The following is a 23,979-nucleotide window of genomic DNA, read 5'->3' as shown; positions in this document are numbered from 1 at the left end:
CCCCTCTCTCTCGCTCTCTCACTTACGCATACACACAGAGGAACACACAAATACTGTTTCACACACACACATCCTCTGGAGACTTGATCTTCAAAGAGGAGCAGAGACACAGAAGAGGGTGAGCTGAGGCTGAGGGGGAAAGGAAAGCAGAGTAGACAGTGGCAGGCGTTCTCTCCAGGCTTCACACGGCAGAGCAAATCCCATTCCCATCCTCCCTCCGTACAACGCGAGCTACAGCTGGAGAGAGGTGTCAGGTCTGGGGGTCTGCGGTGGGAGGGGGGGGGGTGAGAAGACAAGGGGGCACGGAGCTTTAAACAGCCTATTATAGGGAGGAGGAAAACTTCCTCAGTCAAACTGTAAATAAAGTTTCAATGGAAAATGATATAAGTATTTATTTGCGGTATATTGTATACTATTTATTATTAGATATTGTTTATTAGCTCCACGTTCTGTAATGTTTATTTGAAATATAAAGAATTGGGAACGTACATTCGATGTAGCACATTGAATCGTCGGATAGTGATCGAGACCGAAGCCTTATTTAGAGAACGTGTAATAAAGAATGTATTCAACTTCTATAGCGCTTTTCATGACAGAAAGAGTCTCAAAGCCTGCATTCATGTCTGGTAGTGTGACGTGACAGCCAGTGCCTTTTAAAATGCTAAGTGCTCATGCTAATGTTCATTTCACACTCCCTGTGTCTCCCTGTCTCTCTGTGTGTCTCGTACTGTATGGCTCGGAGTTGGACTGGAGAACGAAGAACGTAACGGGGGCTGAAAGAGAGCAGAGCTGATTTGTCACAGCACAATAATCTCATAAGCATTTTCACGGCCGATCAGTCAGACGACATGGTGAAATATTATAGTCCAAGTAATGTTTAAAGAAGTGTTGATGGCTGCTGTTGGTTTATTTATAGCCAGAGCTCCCGACACAGAACGGTAGGTACATCATTTGGTTTGTTAATACTGTACACAGTGTACATATTTAACTACATATAGCCAAAGACCATGGTTCTGATGGATCTGATCTGCCTTGGTTTTTACTTTTTGTGTGCGTGTGCGTGTGCGTGTGCGTGTGCGTGTGCGTGTGCGTGTGCGTGTGCGTGTGTGTGTGTGTGTGTGTGTGTGTGTGTGTGTGTGTGTGTGTGTGGTACCATGGCTATTAAGGTTATTATGGAGGCTGAGGCAGTTGAGAGAAGATACAAAACCCAAAAGGAGCACCAGTGTGTTGTATTCATTCTAATGAGAAGGTCTCATTGTGTGAGAGAAGCTTAATTGAACAGGGTGAGTCACTTCCACGCTTCTCTCCAGCATTTAGGATTCCTTCATTGGCTTGCCCATCAAAGTAGAACCCACTCTTTCTCTTCATTCTAATTTCTTCCCCACAATTCATTTCAGGTCTATTTGCGGCTTGGGTTATTTTATGACTTATTTGCATTTATATGGCAAGGGGAAATTCTTTGAATTCTAAAGAGGAGCTGGATTGAGAGACGGCTGTGAGTTGATCATTATGAGTTCATGACAGAGCAGAACAGCAAGAGTGAGGAATGCATTTACTTGATCAATTCTGAGCTAACTATTTGTCTTGCTGTTTGTGCAGTAGCCTTGATATTTCAGTCACCATTGTTTCAGCCAATCAGCACCCAGGAGCAAAATGATTAAATACTGTATATATATTTTTTTTATCGGTTTGGTGCAATTTTCATAACTCTTAGTACAAAAGCTCATCAAAAAGTACAACACACAAAATCATACAGTCACTTTTTTGCCAAACTTAATCAGTGTTTCATCTAGAAATAAATGTTTCCCATTTCAATACATCTATATATGAAGTAATTTCACAATGCAATGCTCACATTACTTTTGATATGATTCTCTTCTCTTTTGTAAAAATATATTTTACTATTACTTCATCCGTTTGGTAAACCTATAGATTTGACATGTGTACTGGTTTGTCTGCTACAGATTTAGAGAACAACAATAGATAATGAAAATGTATGTCTCTAAAGTAGAAACATAAATAGTAAAATATATACTTGAATGTACTACTATGATGATGACTAATGATTTTACATCACAGTAAAAAAAAAAAAAAAAAAGAGTCTGATCCAATATTGACAAGATCAAGAGAAATACTGTTTGTAATGAATCAAATCCACGTTTATTGGTCGTGTACACATATAAGCAGATGTTACAGCAGGTGCAGTGAAATGCTCGCATTTCTTGCTCCTACAATGCAGTAATACAATATCAATACAATACCAATACAATATCAATACAATACCAATACAATATCAATACGCAAATCATCCAGAAAGTCCAAAACAAGAAAGAAATGCATCCCCAGAATGATGGTCTTTTTGACACTGGCTGACACAGTTCTGTAACACCCCAGTGGGATTCGAACCCACAACTCTGGTGTTGCTCGTGCCATGCTCTTACGAACTAAGCCATGTCCAGGAACACTACAATACATGTACAACAAAATAATACATTACTGTAAAGTACAATACACGATTACAATACAGGTGGAAGATGTATGATTGCCATCCGCCTAAGTGTACCACCCTCCTTCAGGGCCTCGAGGAGGCATGCAAATAACATCAATCCAGACCAGGCTTCGATTCGCCATACCGAAAGGTTTTTCCCCAGGTGTGTGAATAATAAGGATATTTACTGCGATTTCGATGAGAACCTATGGCAAAATGCTCAAGACAGTCTTCATGCAAACTAGTGCCTGCTAAACACGATCTTTCTGTCGTTTATTTCATTTGTTACATTGTGAAATATGTCTTTAAGGATCACACCTTTGATCACACGTGGGATAGAAATGATGGAAATTTGATGCTCAGTCAATTTGAATCTGCAGTGCAAGTGTATTGCCTAATGTGAAAACAGCGTAATGTACTGTAATTCACAGTACTGTAAGATACTACATTCAAACAGCATTTTCTCCTATTGGATTCACTGGTAGTTAAAATAACTACATTGAGAAGACATCATTATGTTGTGTTTAGGTGATTAAACTAATGTACTCATTATATTTCACAGTAAACTTCTATTTTGGATCAAATGGCTGTGTGGTGAAAGAAGTCTCCAAACAAAATGAACGCACAATGAAAGTTTTTGAATGTAAGGCTGGCTGCGTTACAAGTGTTTACCAGGTTGGGAGTTTTGTGCGAAGAGTTTTAAATTCACCACATACTTGTGAAAATTGTACCAAACTGTATTCTTACAGTAATGAACATTAGTCTAGATGAAAGCTAGAACTACTGACACAACTCCACCCAGTCCTAATGCAGTTTGTCAAAACAAACAAACATAATTGAATGTATGGTGAGGTTCTGTTTGTGTGTTAGAGAGAGAGAGAGAGAGAACGCACATGTCACTGTCTGTGGGGGGTCTGTATGTGTTTGTGGGGTCATGCAATGCTTGCTAGTCATGTATCCTTCTTTGTAGTCATCTCTCCAACAAGACTGAGTTGGTGATAGTCCAATACAGGTCTCAGCTTCATCTGTTTACATTTTAATGAGAGATCTCTGTATCGATTCATCTGCTATTTCTATTTGCTCTGATAGCAGGGGGATTTGCCCATGGATTGAGCTGGGTCATGAGAATTATTACAATGTGAAGGTCAAATGTGCAGCAGGGTGTGTATGTCCTTTTTTGGAGAATGTATGTGTGTGTTTTGAGTGTGTCTGAGAATGTGACAGAGTGTGTGTGTTCTCTGTTGGGTGTGTGTGTGCAGTTCATTTGTGTGTGCACATGTGTGCACAGTATGCTTGGTATGTAGTGTGTTGTGTGTTGTGTTTGTGTGGTGTGTGCGTGCGTGCGTGCTGTTTGCAGGGTCTGTCTCAGTGTGCCTATTTAATATTCTGATTGTCGAGATGGGATCCTGTCTCCTTTTTGCACATTACACATGCAATTATACCTCTGGCCTCCCACTGTGCCAGTGCTCTTATCAGGTAGGAACAGACTCTCTCCTCCACACAGGCAGCAGTGTGTGTTGGTGTGTGTGTGTGTTCATACATGTGTCAGACCTGGGTTCAAATACATATTTGAATATTTGTTATTTAAATAATTATTTTCTGTGTATTTGAATATTTTCAAATAATGTGGCCCGAATCAACTACTTCCATTTAAAAGTATTTTCAAATAATGTTCTATAAATAGCCTATTACAAATGCCTGGGTTAAATGCATGGGAGTGTATTTGAGTCAGTGTATTGGAGTAAATACTTTCCACGAGTAAATACTTTCCAAAAACTTTCCAAGGGTATTTCCAAATACATTCCAATATTCAACCACTTGTCTTTTCAAATAAAAAATCTAAATATTCACTTCCAAGTGTCTTTGAAAGTAACTGAAATGTCCTAAATAGTATTTGAACCCAGGTCTGTGTCTGTGTGTGTGTGTGTGTGTGTGTGTGTGTGTGTGTGTGTGTGTGTGTGTGTGTGTGTGTGTGTGTGTGTGTGTGTAAAGATGAAAATGTCATCTCAATTTTTGCAGAGGTACTGTATATTTGAGTGTTTTTAAAAGTGCATGTCTTACAGCAATATATGGATAAGTGCTACTGCTAACCTTCCTGTGGTGTTTCTGCTCTCTGTGGGGTCCCTTCCAGAACCAGGCAGAAGCACACTATAAGGGGCATAAACATGCCCGGAAGCTGAAAGCCATGGAGGCCCAGAAGAACCGTCAGCGTCGACTTGGGGAAGCCACGTCCACAGGCAGGGAGAGAGACCGGGAACGAGACCGAGAACGGGACAGAGAGAGGGCTAAGACTGCTGCGACTGTTACACTTCCCACTGAGACCCTCCCCGCACTCATGGACACAGGCCCGATGGAGGCAACGAGTAAGTTAACTGATAGTGAGAGGGAGAAAAGGGAAGAACAGAAACCTACCAATATTCACTCTGTGTAGATGATCTTTCTTTCAATTTTTCTCTCCTTTTTCTGTTGATGTTTTCTGCTTTTCACCTTTGCTCACTTATCTTCCCTCATCCCTCTCTTTCCCCCTTTACTCTTCTCCATCCTACCTCTTATCCATCTACTCTCTTTCCATCACTTTCCACCTCTAATCCCTCTTTCTTCCTTTCATCCGTCTTCTCTCCTCCCATTTCTCTCCGGTCCTCCCATCTTCCTCCTCCTCCATCCCTCTCCCTTCATCTCATCCCTTTCCCTCCATCCTTCTCTCATCTCTTCCGGTACTTTGTCATTATTATTTCTTGATGCTACCCTGTCCCTCCCTCCCTCCCTCCCTCCCTCCCTCCCTCCCTCCCTCCCTCCCTCCCTCCCTCCCTCCCTCCCTCCCTCCCTCCCTCCCTCCCTCCCTCCCTCCCTCCCTCCCTCCCTCCTCTCTACTGTGTTATTTCATGTCTGCTGTTTAAAGTCTAACAACAGGAGGGCCTGTCCCACACATACACTGCGTTCAGGAACATGGGTATGAGAGGATAGGACGGCGGTGCCCCCAAACATCCAATCGTAACCCCCTGTGGTCTCCAGGCCCCTCCCAGCTGGGCCTTATATCCAATCTGTCCCCCACGGTGGTGGTGGATGGTGGCTCTGAGCCTGGGGGATTGTTTGCTTACGTTCTCAATTTACTCTCCCTGCACCCTCTGTTTGCCCTGCTTGTAGAGAAAGGCCTGGTCCCTGTACAGGAGTTCCCAAAGAGTTATGTGAAGTCAGGGAATGATCTGACTGCAGCACACTTATATAATCGGTGTCCCAAATGGCACCCTATTCTCTATGTAGTGCACTATTTTTGACTGGTCAAAAGTAGCACACCACATAGGGAATAGGGTGCTATTTGGGACGTAGGTGTACTGTTTGTGACATGAGAGAAATCCCCCACAATAGACCCGACTAGACTATGGATGTATCTCCTGAGTCTGGGACCAATACATGTAAATGTAGCCGTGCTCTTTTGATGAAGTCAGTAGAAAGCATCCATTACCCCATTACATTACATGATTGATCCCATTTAAATTCAGAAGCCCTGTTTATCCATCTGTAGCGATGGGACTCGAGAATCTGTTTGCTAGACTAGTTTCCTCCTCTATCCTGTATATCCCGCCTTCATCCCTCCCTCCCTCCATCTATCCCTTCACCATTCTGGCCTGAAAAATATTACTGTTAAGACCTGCATTTCAAACTAGTTTCTTTCTGATGCTAGAGGGAATATTACTGAGGAGTGATAGGAAGGTATCAGGGTGAAGTGAGGTGTGGGTTGGGAGAGAGTCTACACTTTACTTTCCCCCAGTGCCTCTCTCTCTCTCTCTCTCTCTCTCTCTCTCTCTCTCTCTCTCTCTCTCTCTCTCTCTCTCTCTCTCTCTGAGAAACTGGACAAAGGACTGGGAGCAAGATAACGCTCTCACTCATCAAATCTAATATAAATATTCTGTCGTCGTAGAGAGAGGTCTGAAAGGTGGGTTGCAGCGGCAGGGACGAAAAGAGTAGAAAATGAGAGAAGATGAAATGACTGAAAGGTAGAGAGAGAGATGGGGTAGAGGAGAGGGGGAACAAGAGAGGCGGTGGAAAGAGAAAGTAGATAAGCTGTGCCTGTTTTTTTAATGTTGTCAACCATTTTACAGTTCTGAGGCAATTTTGCAATGAGGTACGCTCTTTAATAAGCCACATTGTGTGATTGGCCCGATGTGAAATTGAAATGCAGCAGAGCGAGCCAGTGGCGGCGAGCGCTACAATGCCAAACTGTAATTGGAGAACACTCAAAATTAACACTGAAATGATCTCTGTCTGTCATCAAACTCAGCATGGCAGGTGCCAATCGGACTAAAATGCCCGTGTTGTCACCCATTGAGAACCAATCAAGGAATCGATTCCATCATATCCACACTAGTCGACTTTACAGACATTGCCATTGGATGCACTGAGTCGCATAAGTAGAAATCCCATGCAGCTGTGTTACAAGTTAGAACGCTGGCATGTGTCATGTAATCTACACCTCGATTAGACTGATATAAAGGATGATTATTATTTTGTTGAATGATTTTCCACTTGAAAAAGAGAGCGAGAGAGAGATCGGCATACTGGTGCCTAGAGACACTGGGCCCGGCATCGTCAATGACAACCATCAATCACCTCCGCGTTTGATTGACTCTTTTGTTGAAGCTGTCTCCAAGGGGAACAAGACTCAGACGTCTAATGATGAAATATAGTGTGGATTTCCCTTGAGGAAGTTGTCCATTTTCTTTAAGAGTGTCACGGACTAGTGATTCTAGACAAGCTGGTGTGTGTGTGTGTGTGTGTGTGTGTGTGTGTGTGTGTGTGTGTGTGTGTGTGTGTGTGTGTGTGTGTGTGTGTGTGTGTGTGTGCGTGTGTGTGTGCGAGAGGTCTCACCACTTCTCCGCTAGTGAGTGAGCTTGTTTTAACAGTCTTCTAATCAGAATATTATTATAGCTACTAGCTCTATGACAACAGTCAGCTCTGTCATGTAGTCAATACCCTCTGACGCTACAGTTTACAGATACAGTATTCAGATACTGCACGGTTTACAGTCTGAGCCCTACACACTGATTTAATTGGACTGTTCTGCCTTTCCATGGTCAAATAAGCGAGTGACTCGCAACAAGACATCGATCTGAACATCGATTCTTTGCAGGAGAGGGATTTGTAGCCCTCCACTCCTCAGACAGTGTGGGGCTCTTCACTGCCAATACACTGGCCTTAGAGCTGGCAGCCAGCGTTGGGGTGACAGTCACTTCAGTCAGTCAGGAATGAGTGAGGAGGACATTGACTGACAAGAGGTGTGTGCTTACCCAAAGATGCATCTGTGTCGTGCTACTCTGCAGCATCACTGCCATGGTTGTTTTTCTTTTTAAGACATTTGAGGTCTAGGAAGTAAGGGTGCTATTTGATTTGGAGTTGTTGGACGTTTCAAAGTCAAGCTGTATCATGTTTGACATATATCTGTATAATGTGCACCAATGTGGGAAGAACTTACCAGAAGTTCCTACAGAGTTAGTCCTTATACAGTGCATTTAGAAAGTATTTATAGAGCCCCACAGTAAAACCTAGTGGTCAAACAGGGAAATGGTTCCATTCGTTTTTCCACCATTCATTTTCCCATAGGGAGTTTTAAAAAATCATGATAAACACTTTTATTGTGAATCCATGCAACTTATTATGTGACTTGTTAAGCACATTTTTACTCCTGAGCTTATTTAGGCTTGCCATAACAAAGGGATTGAATACCTATTGACTCAAGACATTTTTACTTTTCATTTTTAATGAATTTGTAAACATTTCGCTGAGAAATGAGAAATTCAACTGAGAAATGATGGGGTATTGTGACACAAAATCTAAATGTAATCCATTTTAAATTCAGGCTGTAACACAACAAAATGTGGAAAAGGGTAAGGGGTGTGAATACTTTCTTAGGGCACTGTAAGTGAACAGCGATACGATACCTTAAACATTCCTGCTCAGAATAAAACCCGTCATGAGTTTAAGGCGTCTGGCGTCTGAGGAGGGACTAATTCCCTCTGTCCTCCTCTCTGGGCCTCCTGCTAAATCCATTGATCACTATCCCTCCCCCCCAGAGTCTTCTCAGGTGGCCCAATCTTTGTCTTTCACATAAGCCTAGGATCATACCAATCCCCTGCTGGAGGGGGGACCTGAATCTCCCAGGAGCCAGTCTCGCATTACATTACAGAGAGGAAGGATTGTCTAATCTCAGCCTTATAGGGTTCCTTCTCCTCCGGAAGGAGAACGATAAGGAAGAGCGCTTATCTCCATGATGAATTTACTCTGGGACTTGGAAGAGAAAATCAATGTGGCCAATAGGATTGTGAAGGGTGTTTGAGAGGGTGCTTCAGTTCGGCTAGCGCCTATCTGAACTCGGCTAGCCCGAACCAGCCCGAACCAAACGAGTGTGCTCTCATACTCTCTTAAAAATGAGAAATAACGGCAATAGTAATGTTTTTCCATTTTGAGATGCCATAGCCTGTATACATTTCCTCAAAATAGTCTGAATTATTCGAGAAATATGTCATTAATTTAGAAGTTTTTGCCGAAGAGGTCTTAGTTGCACAATTTTACATCTAACTAAGATGTTTGGTGCAGTATTTTTCAATGGAAAAATTTGCATGAAAACGAGTCATTTCTCTTTGAATGACAACAAAGACTTTATTAAAGAATACCTACTGTTAAGCAATCACAGATGAAGGTGTTTAGATTCCGGCTCCGAACTTCGGCTTGCCTCCAGAAAAACTGTTCTGTGACTGAACTGCCGAAAAACCCCTCACCGGAGTCCAAAACGTCACAAAATGTCATCATAATATGTGTGTGTGTGTGTGTGTGTGTGTGTGTGTGTGTGTGTGTGTGTGTGTGCAGTCGATGCATTTGTTTATATTGACTGAGCCTTCAGGACCTTCAGTTGATATTTGAAGAGAGAGATAGCGAGAGAGAGACAGAGAGATTGAATCTACCCTGTGTTAGTCTAGTCTGGCCCTCGGGGTAAATAACAAAGGCTGATAGTATAGCTGAAATGCCACAAAGCTAACACATGAAATGCATTGGTAAATGCTCATTCCAATGCACTGCCTTCAAACGCTTCATGGTCATTTGTAGATAAATGACTAAACAGAAAGGAGCAAATACTCCATGTTAGCCTCAAATGAGAACAACCATTATTTGATGTCACTTTTCACTCACAAATGTATTGCTTGCAATGCTACTTTTACAATCTGTTTCCATAATCTATAAACACGTTCTGCAATATGAAGCGTTTGAAGTCAGTACATTGGAATGAGCATTTACTTATTCATTTCATGAATTAGCATTTCAGCTATACTATCAGCATTTGTTTTTAACCCAAAGGGACAGACTAGATTAACACAAATCTGTCTCTGAACATAATGTTTCCTGTGAGAGAATACAGTGGTATGTTTAAACCTCTCTGGGGTAGGGGGCAGTATTTTGACATCCGGATGAAAAGCGTGCCCAAAGTAAACTGCCTGTAAACTGCTTGTATTCTGAAAAATGAGAGAGTAAGATGGACCCTGGGAAGTGCACCCTGGGAAGTCCCAGAGCTGTTTTCTGCGCGCGACCAAGAGCGGCTGCCTTTCTTGTTTTTCTTTTATATAGACGAAGCTATTGTCCGGTTGAAATATTATTGATTATTATGACTAAAAACAACCTTAGAATTGATTATAAACATTACTTGACATGTTTCTACGAACTTTACTGATACTTTTTGGATTTTTCGGCTGTATGTTGTGACTGCCTTTGAGCCAATGGATTACTGAACAAAACGTGCCAACAAAACAGAGGTTTTTGGATATGAAGAGGGACTTTATCGAACAAAACATTTATTGTGTAACGGGGAGTCTTGCGAGTGCAACCATATGAAGATCATCAAAGGTAAGTTATTCATTTTATCGCTATTTCTGACTTTTGTTACTCCTCTACTTGGCTGGTAACTGTTTGTAATGTTTTGTGTGCTGGGCGCTGTCCTCAGATAATCGCATGGTATGCTTTCGCCGTAAAGCCTTTTTGAAATCTGACACAACGGTTGGATTAACAAGAAGTTCATCTTTAAGCCGATGTATAACACTTGTATGTTTTATTCATTTTTATTATGAGTATTTCTGTTTTTGAATTTTGCGCTCTGCAATTCCACCAGATGTTGAGGTTTTAAGTGAAGTGAAGTGGCCTATGGGTCACTGAACGTCATACTGCAGTGATCAACTGTAGACCTCGGTGGCTTTGTTCAGGCACTGAGCTCTTCACTCTTCCCTTACCACCCAGTGTAATGTTCAGTGACTGACCACTGCCTCCTCTCCTTCCCCTCCCCAGATCTGCTGCCTGCTGACCTGGAGCGAGTGGTGAATTGTGAGGCTGTGAAGCTGGGCGAGAGCCCTGGCAGCAGCAGCTCTGTGATGCTGACTCCTGTATCTGAGGTGTCCTCCATGGAGCTGGCCACCCTGTCCCCCGGGCCCCAGGGAGAGGTGTCCCCCTCCTCCCAGGCCTCAGAGAGCGGAGCCTCAGATACCAGTGGCCCTGAGCAGGGCCCAGAGGCCCCTGGAACAGCCCTGGAGTCAGGCAGCCAGCCAGACACCTCCAGAACAGAGGGGGGTGAGGAGGTCAAGGACCCCAAGAGGATCAAGCCACACCTCCACTGTCCCGTGTGCAAGGTCACTGTCAACTCTACATCCCAGCTGGAGGCACACAACAGTGGTACGAACACTACAGTCTCTGGCGTAGCACACCCTGCAGCCCCCTCGGATAGCATAGGGACACGTCATATGCCATGATTTATTTATTTTTATTACAGGCTATTAGCTTTAAAACTGAGAAGAAGAAAAAAATCGACAAAAAATTTGTAGAATAGCAGGAAATTAGCTATACATTTTTCTCTCCCTGCCCCCATGGCAAATATATACAGTGGGGAGAACAAGTATTTGATACACTGCCGATTTTGCAGGTTTTCCTACTTACAAAGCATGTAAAGGTCTGTAATTTTTTATCATAGGTACACTTCAACTGTGAGAGACTAAAACAAAAATCCAGAAAATCACATTGTATGATTTTAAGTAATTAATTTGCATTTTATTGCATGACATAAGTATTTGATCACCAACCAACCAGTAAGACTTCCGGCTCTCACAGACCTGTTAGTTTTTCTTTAAGAATCCCTCCTGTTCTCCACTCATTACCTGTATTAACTGCAGCTGTTTGAACTCGTTACCTGTATAAAAGACACCTGTCCACACACTCAATCAAACAGACTCCAACCACTCCACAATGGCCAAGACCAGAGAGCTGTGTAAGGACATCAGGGATAAAATTGTAGACCTGCACAAGGCTGGGATGGGCTACAGGACAATAGGCAAGCAGCTTGGTGAGAAGGCAACAACTGTTGGCGCAATTACAAGAAAATGGAAGAATTTCAAGATGACGATCAATCACCCTCGGTCTGGGGCTCCATGCAAGATCTCACCTCGTGGGGCATCAATGATCATGAGGAAGGTGAGGGATCAGCCCAGAACTACACGACAGGACCTGGTCAATGACCTGAAGAGAGCTGGGACCACAGTCTCAAAGAAAACCATTAGTAACACACTACGCCGTCATGGATTAAAATCCTGCAGCACACGCAAGGTCCCCCTGCTCAAGCCAGTGCATGTCCAGGCCAGTCTGAAGTTTGCCAATGACCATCTGGATGATCCAGAAGAGGAATGGGAGAAGGTCATGTGGTCTGATGAGACAAAAATAGAGCTTTTTGGTCTAAACTCCACTCGCCGTGTTTGGAGGAAGAAGAAGGATGAGTACAACCCCAAGAACACCATCCCAACCGTGAAGTATGGAGGTGGAAACATCATTCTTTGGGGATGCTTTTCTGCAAAGGGTAAAGGACGACTGCACCGTATTGAGGGAAGGATGGATGGGGCCATGTATCGCAAGATCTTGGCCAACAACCTCCTTCTCTCAGTAAGAGCATTGAAGATGGGTCGTGGCTGGGTCTTCCGGCATGACAACGACCCGAAACACACAGCCAGGGCAACTAAGGAGTGGCTCCGTAAGATGCATCTCAAGGTCCTGGAGTGGCCTAGCCAGTCTCCAGACCTGAATCCAATAGAAAATCTTTGGAGGGAGCTGAAAGTCCGTATTGCCCAGCGACAGCCCCGAAGGTTCTGGAGAAGGTCTGTATGGAGGAGTGGGCCAAAATCCCTGCTGCAGTGTGTGCAAACCTGGTCAAGAACTACAGGAAACGTATGATCTCTGTAATTGCAAACAAAAGTTTATGTACCAAATATTAAGTTCTGCTTTTCTGATGTATCAAATACTTATGTCATGCAATAAAATGCAAAATAATTACTTAAAAATCATACAATGTGATTTTCTGGATTTTTGTTTTAGTCTCTCACAGTTGAAGTGTACCTATGATAAAAAATTACAGACCTTTACATGCTTTGTAAGTAGGAAAACCTGCAAAATCGGCAGTGTATCAAATACTTGTTCTCCCCACTGTATATGCTGTACCTGCTCCAGAGTGTGTGTGACATTCTCTTCCTCCCAATCCACTCCTCCAGGTACGAAGCACAAGCAGATGCTGGAGGGCCAGAGCGTCCAGCCGCGGCGCCGGGGGAAGGTGGCGGGGGCTGGGGGGCGCTCGGCCTGCAAGAGCAAGCGCCTGGGCACCAAGGGGAGCGTGGGGGTGCCCAGCAAGAACTTCCACTGCGAGGTGTGTGAGATCTATGTCAACTCGGAGACCCAGCTCAGCCAGGTGAGGAGGCTAGGGGTCGAGGGGATGGTGACAGGGGAGGGCTGGGGGTTGCACAGGGTGTGGAGGGTTCAGCAATGGGGAGAGAAGTGAAACAGCTGAGGTATAATTTTGTATGTTGACTTCCTGAGTGGATCTGAGGTGATTGGACTGGACAAGATCTGGTTTCATGTTCTCTCACAGTGAGGCCATTGAGCCACTAGTCTATGTGGAGATCTGACACACAGGGTCTCTTTCCACCTCCACTAAATGTGTCCTGACAGTGTTCTGAATTGATGGAGCTCAAAATGACCCGAAATAAGCTGGAAAGAGTAGAAGATATTGTGAATGTAGCCATGGGGTATGGGAGATAGACAGGGATGACCCTCTGGGCTACTCAGGACTCCTGGCGCTGTTTGCGTGACATGAAAGGTGAGAAGAGGAAAGAGAGGGGGGTTGGGGGTAATATTGCACACCCTGAGAGGTGCTTGATAGAGAGTGCTAACCGAATAAGACTCTCATTCAAATGTCTCTGGTCCTGCAGTGTTTTTGGCTCTGTGTGGAGTTATTAGTTCTATTCATGTATCCTTTATTTAACCAGAGAAGGTCACATTGAGATTTAAATCTGTTTTTCAAGTGTATCCTGTCACATGATGAATACGTTTTTATTTGACTTGAGCAGACAGATGAGGTCACTCTACAATAGACTTTGAAGGGACAGACTATTGAACTACCTCTTCAAACAAACTTAACACTTGATTTCTTGGTTGGACTAATTATTTTCAGGGTCTTTTTCCACATTTTGTTACATTACAGCCTTATTTTAAAATGTATTAAATTGTTTTTTAGAAAATGTATAAAAATAAAAAAAACTCAAATATTAAATTTACGTAAGTATTCAGACCTTTTACTCAGTACTTTGTTGAAGCACCTTTAGCAGTGATTACAGCCTCGAGTCTTCTTGGGTATGACGCTACAAGCTTGGAACATATATATTTGGGGAGTCTCTCCCATTCTTCTCTGAAGATCCTCTCAAGCTCTGTCAGGTTGGATGGGGAGCATCATATTTTCAGGTCTCTCCAGAGATGTTCGATCGGGTTCAAGTCCGGGCTCTGGCTGGGCCCCTCAAGGACATTCAGAGACTTGTTCCAAAGCCATTCCTGCATTTTATCAGACTAGAGGATCTTGTTTCTCATGGTCTGAGAGTCCTTTAGGTGCCTTTTGGCAAACTCCAAGCGGGCTGTCATGTGCATTTTACTGAGGAGTGGCCACTCTACCATCAAGGCCTGATTGGTGGAGTGCTGCAGAGATGGTTATCCTTCTAGAAGGTTCTTCCATCTACACAGAGGAACTCTGGAGCTCTGCCATCGAGTTCTTGGTCACCTTCCTTACCAAGGCCCTTCTCCTCCGATTTTTAATAAATTAGCAAACATTTCTAAAAACCTGTTTTTGCTTTGTCATTATGGGGTGTTGTGTGTAGATTGATCAGGGGGAAAAATATTTGATCCATTTTAGAATAAGGTAACAAAATGTGGAAAAAGGGAAGGGGTCTGAATACTTTCCGACTGGACTGTACCCATGACATCACTACCTCAGCCCTCCCATTTTTAAAGGTAGCACAGGGCTCATGATGTAATAACAAACGTATTAAATGCTCTTTGCACATGTTACAGTAGAAGGTTTACAACTCCTGAGGTGATGCTAGCAGTGGAAATGTGCGTTTGAATTCACCTGGCGCAGCGACTGCATTTTTATTACAATAAAGCCATTCTGGAAAAAGCATCGTATGAGCATTTTACATTTTTATGCTGTGATTGTTTTCCCACACTAAGCAGATGTATATCAGATGGTATGGTGATTCACTCAGAATGGTCTATTTGAGCCTGTAAGAGCTGTTTGCAGTATGTTATTGCAGGATATTGACGTGTTTATGGTGTGGTAATCTCGGCACAGGGTATGATTGAACCTCTTTTCGAGGCTGTTTCGGGTAATTGTTTCCCTGGTGATGTTTATTAAGTCGTACATGTAATCGTATGATGGGATGGTTCTGGAAGGTTTTGCAGCTCTCTCAGACCAGCTGGTCATGGAAAAGATACAGTATATATGTGGGCATGTGTAGCAACCTTGCCTACAACAAGCCTTAGTAGTGTATTCCAATGGCACTGTTAAAACCTCCTCTGATGAACTAGGATTAGCCAGTTGATAGTGGAACAGCGGAGAGAGAAATAGACATGCGTACTGTAGATAGAGGGAAGTAGTGGTTCTCTTTGTGGTTTTTGTGTCCTCTAAATATTGTACACTGAGTGTACAAAACCTTAAGACTGCCTGCTCTTTCCATGACAGACTGACCAGGTGAAAGCTATGATCCCTTATTGATGTTACTTGTTAAATCCACATCCAATCGGTGTAGATGAAGGGGAGGAGACATGTTAAAAATAAAATATTTTTAAGCCTTGATACAATTGAGTATAGACTGTGTGTGTGTGTCATTCAGAGGGCGAGTGGGCAAGACAAAAGATTGAAGTGCTTTTGAACGGGGTATGGTAGTAGGTGCCAGGCGCACCGGTTTGAGTGTGTCAAGAACTTCAATGTTGCTGGGTTTTTCACACTCAACAATTTCCTGTGTGTAACAAGAATGGTCCACCACCCAAAGGACATCCAGCCAACTTGACATAACTGTGGGAAGCATTGGCGTCAAAATGGGCCAGCATCACTGTGGAACGCTTTATACACATTCTAAAGTCCATGCCCTGACAAATTGAGTCTGTTCTGAGGGCAAGGGGGGGGGGGGGGCAGCTTAATATTAGGATGGTGTTCCTAATGTTTGGTTCACTCGGTGTAGATCATGGTCTATTAGATAAATCCAACCATATAAACTAGATTAGCAGACTAATGTTTCTCCTCTGATCTCCTCAGCACATGAACAGCAGGAGACACAAGGACCGTCTGGCAGGAAAGCCCCCCAAACCCAAGTTCAGCCCCCACAACAAGAGCCAGCCCACCTCCAGCTTATCGGTGAGACACGGGACACACACAGATGCACACACACACACACACGCTCCATTGCATGGGGTTGGGGGTTAATTAAAGTTTGAGACCCATACATTTGGAAAATCGTCTTAGAAAATAATGGCCAATATTGTTCAATCTCTGAATAAAATGTATATTTATGTCCTGAATTGACTGAACTTTAATGAAATTGTCCCCAACCCTGACACACACACGCACCTCATTGCTCCTTCCTATATGGTTGTCTCTCCAGAGAAGCAGCATGCCTGCCTGTGTGCCCATGCTGTCAGAGAGGTTAAGGACATTGCTTTGTGGTAGTGAATGGGTCCCATGTTCCTGAGACATCCAAGGCTGAAATACCCCCAGCAGTACCCCCAACACTACCCCCAGCACCCCTACTGACAAAGCCTGCAGCCTGAATCAGCACTCTGTGTTAATCACTTTTGTACTCCTGTTATGTGCGAACCTCCCCTCGAACCTCTCCTTCTCCCCATCTCCTCCACTCCACTCCACCCCACCTCCACATCGCTATTTCTCCCTCCTCTGCATCTCCTCCACTGCCCCCTATTCCCATCCTCCCTGCAGAATGTGAGATGGGCTGGGTATGCAGGCGGGGCCGTGTCTGCCATGAAGAAAATGTTCAGCCAGTACAACCTCACCTCTCTCTCTACTCAGGTGAGTGGCAGGGCCCAGTGCAGGCAGGGACAGGGGAGAAGTGGGCTGTCAGGGCTACAGCTGGCTTAACCACTGGAACAGGCTAGGTGCGGGGGATTGAACAGCACCAGAAACGAATGCTCTAATGTAAACTTTGTAAAGGGTTTGGAGTTTAAGCATGTCTGTGTGTCTGTAGTTCTGTCTTTTGTCTTGACCGTGTGAGAGTGTTCATAAGGCAAGTTCCCAAGAGGGTAGTTGTGGTGAGGGAAAGGATATTAGTATGGAGAAATGTACGAGCATCTTAATCCAAGGTAACGATGTGTGCTAAAAGAGCAATGTTCCCTGTTTGCTGAGCAAATGTGTGCTCTACTTTGAGTAAATATGTGCGCTTCAAGAAATGACATGCGCTCTCCGTCTCTGCTCTCCTCTCTACTTTCCTTCCCTCCTTCGCTCTCTCCTCCTCTCCTTCAGACCAAACTGGCCTTCCAGAAGCAGCTGACCAAGAGCCTGACCACTGGCTTCCTGCCTAGCCCCCTCACCCAGCCCACCTTGTGCACCATGGCAACCAATCCTCTGGCTCTGCGCCACCCGGCGGGCACCACCTTCTTTCAGACGCCCTTCCTGAGCCCCACCTTGTTCCGACCCGCCCCGGGGCCCCTGAGGGCCACGCACCCCTCCATCATCTTCTCCCCTTATTAATGACACAGTACAGCCCCCCGTCCCTCTGTCCCCCTCTACCAACCCTCTTGCCCCGCCTCCATTACTGTGACTGACATGACGAGGGCCACGCCACGCACAAACTATGCAGACCACAGGAGCCAGGATGGAGAGAACAGAGAGAACGAGGCTAACAACTGCTCCTGTCAGGGAGGACACACCCCCAAGACCCCGCCTCCTCTCCACCACGCCCCATCTGTCTGCTCCTTCTCCTGTGGTTGGTGGCCTGAGGAACAGGACACGTCTCCAGGGACATACTGGTGCAGTCAGGAGGCCTCTCTCTTACACAGCCATTTCATGGGTCGATTTGGTTTGGATTCTTAATATTATTGTGTAATTTATTAGAGAACAAAAATAGATGTATCTGTTTAGTGTGGTTGCCACAAATAAGGTCCCTTTACGTCATGCTACTCCTCAGAACATTGTTTCTATAATTGGTTGGCTTGCTTTTTGTTGTTGTGGGTCGATACTGGGGATGCTAGCAGGTGAGCCCAATGCTCTCTGAGCTTGTGACTGTCTTCAGCCATATGTGGACCTGCAGCTCTGCAGACTTACGGACCCAAGTCTATGAGTGGGATCTGTCAGAACTATATGAACAATATGAATTTTTCCACCAACACCCTTCCACCAAACTCCTATCTCCCAAACCCTGTTACTGGGCTCTTGTCATTGGAACCCAGAGCTCTAAATTGATGTGCAGAATAGATGCTGAAGCCCTTTCTCTCTCTCTCTCTCTTTTTCTCTTTCTCTTTCTCTTTCTCTCTTTGCGTCACAGCCCAACATGGCCTTTCATAATTCATTTTTTACCCTGCATTCTCAGAATTAAGCACTCATTAAGGTGCTGAAAAGGTCAGCTTGTCAACTTGATTTTGTCTCAAGTTGCAGATCTGCCTCATTAAAGATCTTTGCTCCGTAGCAGCGCTGGTGCATTGGTTCTGACTGTCTCTATTTCTCCTGTTGCGGAACGGGAGGCACAAAATAATTTTTAAAAGCCTGGCTGTCTTATATTGTAATCTGCCATGGTTCCCTGTATCCCAGTGATTTTATAGTGCTTGATCCCCCAATTGTACTCCCTGAGCCATAGTCCTTAATTTTCTCTTGAGCTATCTCAGCAGGAGCTGATGGGTAGCAGTGAATGACAATTTCCCCTTGCTCAAAAAAAAAACACTAAGGGGTGGAAATTACTTGATGGGTTTACAATCCTCAATTAAAGGTTTCCACTGCGCAGAGAGATGTGTGGATGATGGGGGTGTGAGAACACATGTCCCAGATCACTGATTGGATCATCAGGAATGGAGGGAAAGAAACAAAGCACAGTGCCATGGCAACCACATTAAAAGCACCTTAAACAGATTTACTTATGAAAGCAATGAAAATATGTTCTAGTTTTTGTTGTTGTTATTCCTGGTGTGATTTTTCATAAACTCATGCCAGTTTGATTGAGCATTTTTCAATCACACAAACAATCAACTTGTAAAGATTCAATTGTATCGTTGTCATTATCCATGAGACAGGTCTGAATCTAAATCTCAGATCTAGTTACATTTTTAAAGCAATACGTTCAATCAATGTGTCTATGTTTCGAACGGTTATACAGTAGGAGAATATAGGATGTGGGGAGGTGGCTTTATCTGATTCGGAACAATGTATCTGTACCTCTACAGAGATGCTCTACAGCCTACCGTACTGTATTTGAAAGGCAAATTCCAAGTGGCCAGTGCTAAGAGTCATTTGAACTGATGGGTTGTTGTGATGCGATTTCCCTTGATGGTCAATCTCATGCTCATGTTGTGACTGTGGGTTGAGCTAAGCTATAAATAGCAGCTCTCATACTGTGGGATGGATGTTTCAGCCCTCTCTCTGTGTTGACATTGCTGGGCTTTCACCTTACAAGAGGAACAGGACACAGCTATTATATGGATTACACAGAACAGCCAATGTTATTGATGTCTCAAGCGCAGTAGAACACATAATCACATTCCCATGCCCCTCTCTCCTAAACAAGTAGACCCACCTTGAAACGAACACTCAATAGCTCCCACCAGACCAGACCCAATACTTGGGGCTCCTGATTTATCCCAACACCAACTCTCTTTGCTGGTTTATTACCAAACCCAACACTTACACCCAACCAGTCTACTTTAGCAACAGCAAAATGGGGGAAATCCTATGCAGTTGTTGTTCCCTTCAGTTCAGTCAGTGAAATAGTATTTCCATGTGTGTGACGCAGCAGCGCCACCTGCAGTGAAGACCATGTTATTGCCCTTCTAGATCAAACCCAGCACTGTCTCTCCTCCATCTTTTCGAATCTCTTTGATTCTGTACATGTTTCTGAGGCCTTTGTCTTTGGGAATATGAAACCAAGCCGTCAGGTCTCTTTGCCATACCAATGTGATTCTCTCCAGTCACAGTAAGTTACTCAGTGAACCAGCCAGCCTATTGATCTCCAGTGTTCGTTCTGTCTGTCTGTCTGTCTGTCTGTCTGTCTGTCTGTCTGTCTGTCTGTCTGTCTGTCTGTCTTTACATGGGAACTCTATGGTATTCAGACATTTAAGGACATTTTTAATAAATAAATGCATATAGAGAAGGCAAATTATCTATGTAGAAAATATAGAGTAAATATAGACATTTTATCAGAGTTGCTATTGTTATCTTTATCTTGATGAAACACTATCTTAGCTGAGGGTAGACTGTTGATGTAGGCTACAGCAGACACACGCTGTACATGGAAAGGAAAAATACTTTGCTTGTTTTTTCTGTTTGTTTTATTTACATGGTTTTACTGTGCTTGTTTTTTAACCTACAAAAGAGACAAATGTTGAATCAAAAGTTGGTTGAGTGATTTTTATTTTTCTTGTTCAAATTTGAACTGAATTACGGAATTTAATTATTGACATCACACAATAGATGTGGAACAAAAAATGCCTTTCAGATGTAATTATCCAGTATATCCCAAGAGTGTCAACCGCTGGTCAGTTTCTGTCTTTCTCAGGGCTTACAGTTTCAGCTACATTAATACCATACAATCATCCACACAATCAGAGCCTCTCAAACGTCATCGCCGTAGAGACGGGTCATACACTGTACTTGTGGATGACGTGAAACAATAGCCATACAGAACAGGATTGAAGAAGTTTTGATGTAAGATGTCCACACACGGAATATGACGGTCATGTAGAAGGACATTGTGGTGTGTCCTTGTCTCTCTTTTTCACTCCTCCGTCCTTGTGCACAGCCAAGGGAACCATGGATAGACCAGCCCAGATACAGAGCTCAGTCCTGGGTATAATAAGGAATCTGACACCATGGATAAAACAAAGCACTAGGATCACATTCTCTTCAATTGCAGTGTGGTGAAATGTCAATTATCTATCAGTCTACCAGTGACCTATTTCTTTCAGTAAAAGAACATGTGCTGTATGTAATGACAGGCTATGAAACTGCAAGGCAGCCATGTTGACTGAGGCTACTGCCGGTGAGGTGGGAGGAGCTGGCGTTTCTCAAAACTGAGTTTCCTTGGTATAGGATCTGCATATCACTTATGTCAAAGCACAGCTTTCATTTCCCCCTATTTTAGAAATTACTTTTCACAGCAGGCATTCAACGCTGCAAATATAATTGCATGAAGGTGAATGGAGAAAGGTGTCTGCCCCCATCCGAGTCCTGCCTCATTAGCTCTGTTTATACCTGGTTCCAACCTGCTGCCTTTGTCCTGATCTTGTTCACATTCTGATTGTGCCCACATTTTTAGACCAGTGTAGACAATTAAAAGACGCATTGTGATCCGATCTTATAAGTGTAAACAGACAAGATCAGGACGAAGGTTGCATGTTAACAGCAGGTATAAACAGGGCTATTGACAGAGAAAGGAGTGACATGCTGAGGATCAACAGTCTGAATGATATTCTGGATTATCTGCACAGTATTCACACCCAGATGGTTTCAGTGGGCAGAACATCATAACATCATACTCTGGAGCGGCTCGAGATAATGGAGAGAGATTAGGTTCTGAACAATATCACGGAACGGTACTGGATTCTGGACCACCACCACAGCTCAGCTCAGCTCTGTTCTTCACAGCTTTTCTCTGTCCTTCGTGTACAGAGCGGGTCCTGTGTCATGTGCTCTTGTTGTCTGAACAGAAGCCAGAGTCAGTCTCTTGCCATAATGACGCCAATCATCAAAGCCGCGTCTGTCTGGAGACTCTTCTGGACTGTAATGAACTGTAACAAGCATACCATAATGATGTGAATTTAGTTCAATCAGCTCTTCATTTGTTAGCTTCCCACCCATGTCCTTGTTAATTGGAAGTGGAGCCCGTTCTCATAATGTAGTTGGACAGCATTGTCACTACCAGTGTAGGTCCTTATGCCAGCTCTCCCCGTGTGGAAACGTTAGGTAAGCAGAAACACACCTCTCCCATTGCCAAAACCAGGGAAGTTCAAGTCAAGTGATCACATCCATGCCTGAAGCCAGTCTCGGGATGACAGAAGAAACATGGAACCTTGCAAGACCTCTCCACAAACCCCTACATATCCACAACACGGATATATTGATCTCTACCTGAATGCTGTGAAGTGACACCCGTTTCTTTTGCTGTGGCGGTCAGTCTGTCAGTACCTGGTTCCTCCCTCTCTGTATCAACCCTACAAGGACACGGAGTCAGTTCAGTGTGTACGTCAAGCTGTACAGTGCATATCAATACCTGTGACTGCTTGGCTGCGGTTAGACAGGCAGCCCAATTCTGATATTCTTTTTCACGAATTGGTCTTTTGACCAATCAGATCAGCTCTGAAAAAGATCTGATGTAAAAAGATCTGATTGAAGAACTGAATTGGCCTGCCTGTGTAAATGCAGCCCTTGTGTTCCATTTAAAGCCTATGGTACATTACAAAACATGTACTACGATGTAGAAGATATTCTATGAGAGGACATGACCAGTATTTATTGTAGCACCTTTGTCACTGTGTTCACAGTACATTTGATTACAATGATCTTCATGATGTACAATAGGAATTGTAAGGTGGAATAGAGAGTAAGATCATTTGACACGCTATTGAGTCTTTGCTTTAAATGTTTGTTTTTTTTTCCGTCTGTATAGATAATGCCAGGTTGGATATGAATGACAGAGAAATAAATGGGGGAGAGAGAAATAGACAGAGGGAGAAGTTGGATAGTGAAATAAATCGATTAGATCTTTCACTTCCTCAGCCTCACTTTGTGTTTTATTGACCTTTAAGTGTCTGGCGATTGACTGGAACCAGACGACTTGTCAACATGTCCCGCTTTCTAATGTCAAAGGTGTTAGATCCTCTCCACACACACACACACACACACACACACACACACACACACACACACACACACACACACACACACACACACACACACACACACACACACACACACACACACACACACACACACATACACACACATACACACACATACATACACACACATACACACACACACACACACACACACACACGCACACACACACACACACACACACCACAGCATATTGCTTTGCAGCATGATCAACTCATATTTTAAACATGATTCAAAATGACATGTTGTGTGTTTACATTCATTAGGTATTGTCCTACAGCAGATTATGTAAACTCGCCCTCTGTGTATTCAGGTGGAATGAGCTGCACCAACTGCTTTGGGGCCCGGTTAATGTTGATCTGTCACAGAGCATCAAAATCATTATTTCATCAACATTTGACCTTTCCCTTGCCACCAAATCATGGCCATAAATTCATACCTCTCTTGTGAAGAGGAGGAAATCATCTCTTCTGTGACAGTTTTAGCTTTGCAGCAGGCCACGGCAGCTGCAGCTTTCTGGAGGGATTTCATATCAAAAAAGATCTGGCCTTATAACAGGGAACCTGTTTGGAATCTGGGTTGTGTTTGGTCCAGAGGCTAGGGTCAAAAAATCATGCCAAATCACGAGTCCATTGTTCAACCTGTGTGCTGTCCTCTCTCTATCCAAACCCTTAAATCTCACACTACCTCTTGAAGACATAGTGTCGGGAGGGAAAGGCTGCGATTAGAAGGTCACTATAGCAACTGCCAGGGTTGAGATAAATAATCTCCACTGTAAAAAGAAAGAGGGAGAAATCCCATTGGTCCTCTGTATGTCCCTGGGGGAAACTAGCTCGATGCTCAGTTGCAGCACTGAGGAAGGATCTTTTTTTTTTTTTTTTGCTATGACAGTAAAACAGTATTAGAGTAGAGATAAAAGCACATTACCTCTGTATTTTTTGTCTTAGTGTCATCCTTGGGGAAATGGTTTTGGCGGTAGTCTAGTTGAAGAGGTGCGTTCATAAATCACAACGGGGACAAGTCACAAATCTACTGCTCCTCTCGCCCC

General features: G+C 43.8%; 1 protein-coding gene across 3 annotated transcripts in view; it reads left to right on the top strand.

The window, feature by feature from the left end:
* LOC139364677 (zinc finger protein 385C) overlaps window positions 1-22,806 on the top strand; it is a 105,148-nt gene extending 82,342 nt beyond the window's left edge. For 2 of the 3 annotated variants that reach the window (XM_071101613.1, XM_071101614.1), the window contains exons 4-9: window positions 4,620-4,851; window positions 10,814-11,194; window positions 13,051-13,244; window positions 16,137-16,235; window positions 16,815-16,904; window positions 17,355-22,806. In XM_071101613.1, the coding sequence (XP_070957714.1) occupies window positions 4,620-4,851; window positions 10,814-11,194; window positions 13,051-13,244; window positions 16,137-16,235; window positions 16,815-16,904; window positions 17,355-17,582 (1,224 nt within the window). In that variant the 3' untranslated portion in view covers window positions 17,583-22,806. The remainder of the gene's footprint in view (window positions 1-4,619; window positions 4,852-10,813; window positions 11,195-13,050; window positions 13,245-16,136; window positions 16,236-16,814; window positions 16,905-17,354) is intronic. The other variant, XM_071101615.1, reaches the window with a different exon arrangement.
* Window positions 22,807-23,979: the final 1,173 nt, after the last annotated feature.

The sequence above is a fragment of the Oncorhynchus clarkii genome, chromosome 13, assembly GCF_045791955.1.
Source record: "Oncorhynchus clarkii lewisi isolate Uvic-CL-2024 chromosome 13, UVic_Ocla_1.0, whole genome shotgun sequence".
Taxonomy (NCBI): Eukaryota; Metazoa; Chordata; class Actinopteri; order Salmoniformes; family Salmonidae; genus Oncorhynchus; species Oncorhynchus clarkii.
This window is presented reverse-complemented; position numbering and strand designations above follow the sequence as displayed.